This window comes from Amphimedon queenslandica, unplaced genomic scaffold, assembly GCF_000090795.2.
Source record: "Amphimedon queenslandica unplaced genomic scaffold, v1.1 AMPQUscaffold_7717_Cont20334, whole genome shotgun sequence".
Taxonomy (NCBI): domain Eukaryota; kingdom Metazoa; phylum Porifera; class Demospongiae; order Haplosclerida; family Niphatidae; genus Amphimedon; species Amphimedon queenslandica.
The window spans coordinates 748-2,196 of record NW_003552001.1 but is presented as its reverse complement, the minus strand read 5'-3'; the positions used below and the strand labels follow the sequence as shown (position 1 = coordinate 2,196).

Genomic DNA, 1,449 nt, shown 5'->3' with positions numbered 1-1,449 from the left:
TATTGTACTATCAGCAACACCAACAACATCACCAACCTCTACAAATATTAAAATAGAATCTAATTTGGCTATGGCCATTCACAAATTTAAGAAAATAACTTTATTTGCCAATTTTTTCCAGTTGATTGTGCTGGAGTTATGCATGAATTTCATAGATTCATTTTCATGCATTTGCCAATTACGTGCTACACAGAATATGTCAACTTAACTCAGAAGGTGAATGCATTATAAGATATAAAATAAACGTAGACAATAACTAACCTTTCTGTGTCTTCTTGATGTCAGATGCTTGAGATGCCATGTATATAGAGGCAGCAGCAACAGATAGATAAACTCGTCTAAAATTAAATAATTACATGAAGTAATGTATTAACACTCTACATTAACACAGAAGTAATGTAATCAATGCTGGTGAAGTAATCAGTAAAGATAATAATCATGACATTTCTGCTATGACTTAAACCTTAAACATACCCTGGAGCAAGGTCAAGCTCAACGGCTTTCTGTGCAATGAAGCTAGCTGCTTTCTGAACTGGTAATGGCAGACCAAGATTAGTGCAATACCTTGACTGTAATAATAATGATAATAAAATGAATTAAAATTATTTCTATTCACTAACCATAAAGTCAGTAGTTGATACAGTATTCATTGCTGGGTTTGCTGCTTGACGAATAAGTTTGAAGCATCTTCCTATTTCTTTCTTTGAATGACGTGATACAGCACATATTTCTGTGTAGAAATAAAAAAAAAACCATTAAAGACAAGAAATAGTTACAATGTGTACTGTATGACTTTTGGTTACATTAAATTTCAAAAATTACATTACTGAAGTTACAAAAAACTAAAGTAAGTCACCACAAAATTTGAGCACTTGTCTTTGAAAATATAAATTTTAAACATTCAAAAATTTAAGTCTCAAAGCACATTATTTTCATAGTTTTGGGGCATACCAGAAAAGTAACAGTTTAAAACCCACAAAATCATCAAAGTGGCATCCTCTTAATTATTTACCACAAATTGCCCTACCAGATAATCTGGGTTTCCTACAAAGCATGCTAAGTGAGCTAAAAGCATGCTTTATGAGCTGACAATTAGCCTAATAGCATATAGAGCAACTTTAAAAATCTAAATTTGATTGAAATGAGCTCAAATTTGATATACATGCATTATCTTAGCCATTTCTGACAAATTTTTTTAGCAACTTTAAAAATTCATAAAAAATCCAAATTTAATCAGAATTAGCTCAAAGTTGATACACAACATAAGGACATGTACATTTATCAGAAAGAAGTATAAAAATGGAAAATTCCCTCCTTGCAATTTTTGTTGAAATACCCTGTACAGCAACTCACTAACAAGAAGCTACTTGAGCACCATGCTAAAATCCACTTGAAAACCCTGATAACATAAGAACTTGCCAATCATAATAATTATTACCAATGATAACA

The 1,449-nt window shown here is 31.2% G+C and overlaps 1 protein-coding gene across 1 annotated transcript; it reads right to left on the bottom strand.

Annotated features, from left to right (window-relative positions):
* Positions 1-261: 261 nt before the first annotated feature.
* Positions 262-1,180, bottom strand: LOC105315838 (transcription initiation factor IIB-like; the record flags this gene model as incomplete). Its single annotated transcript, XM_011410598.1, has 5 exons — positions 1,163-1,180; positions 1,013-1,097; positions 621-730; positions 475-569; positions 262-338 (listed from the first exon to the last, which is right to left on the bottom strand). Coding segments are annotated over exons 1-5 (385 nt in total), but the record flags the coding sequence as incomplete, so codon positions are not given.
* Between the last annotated feature and the right edge of the window lie 269 nt (positions 1,181-1,449).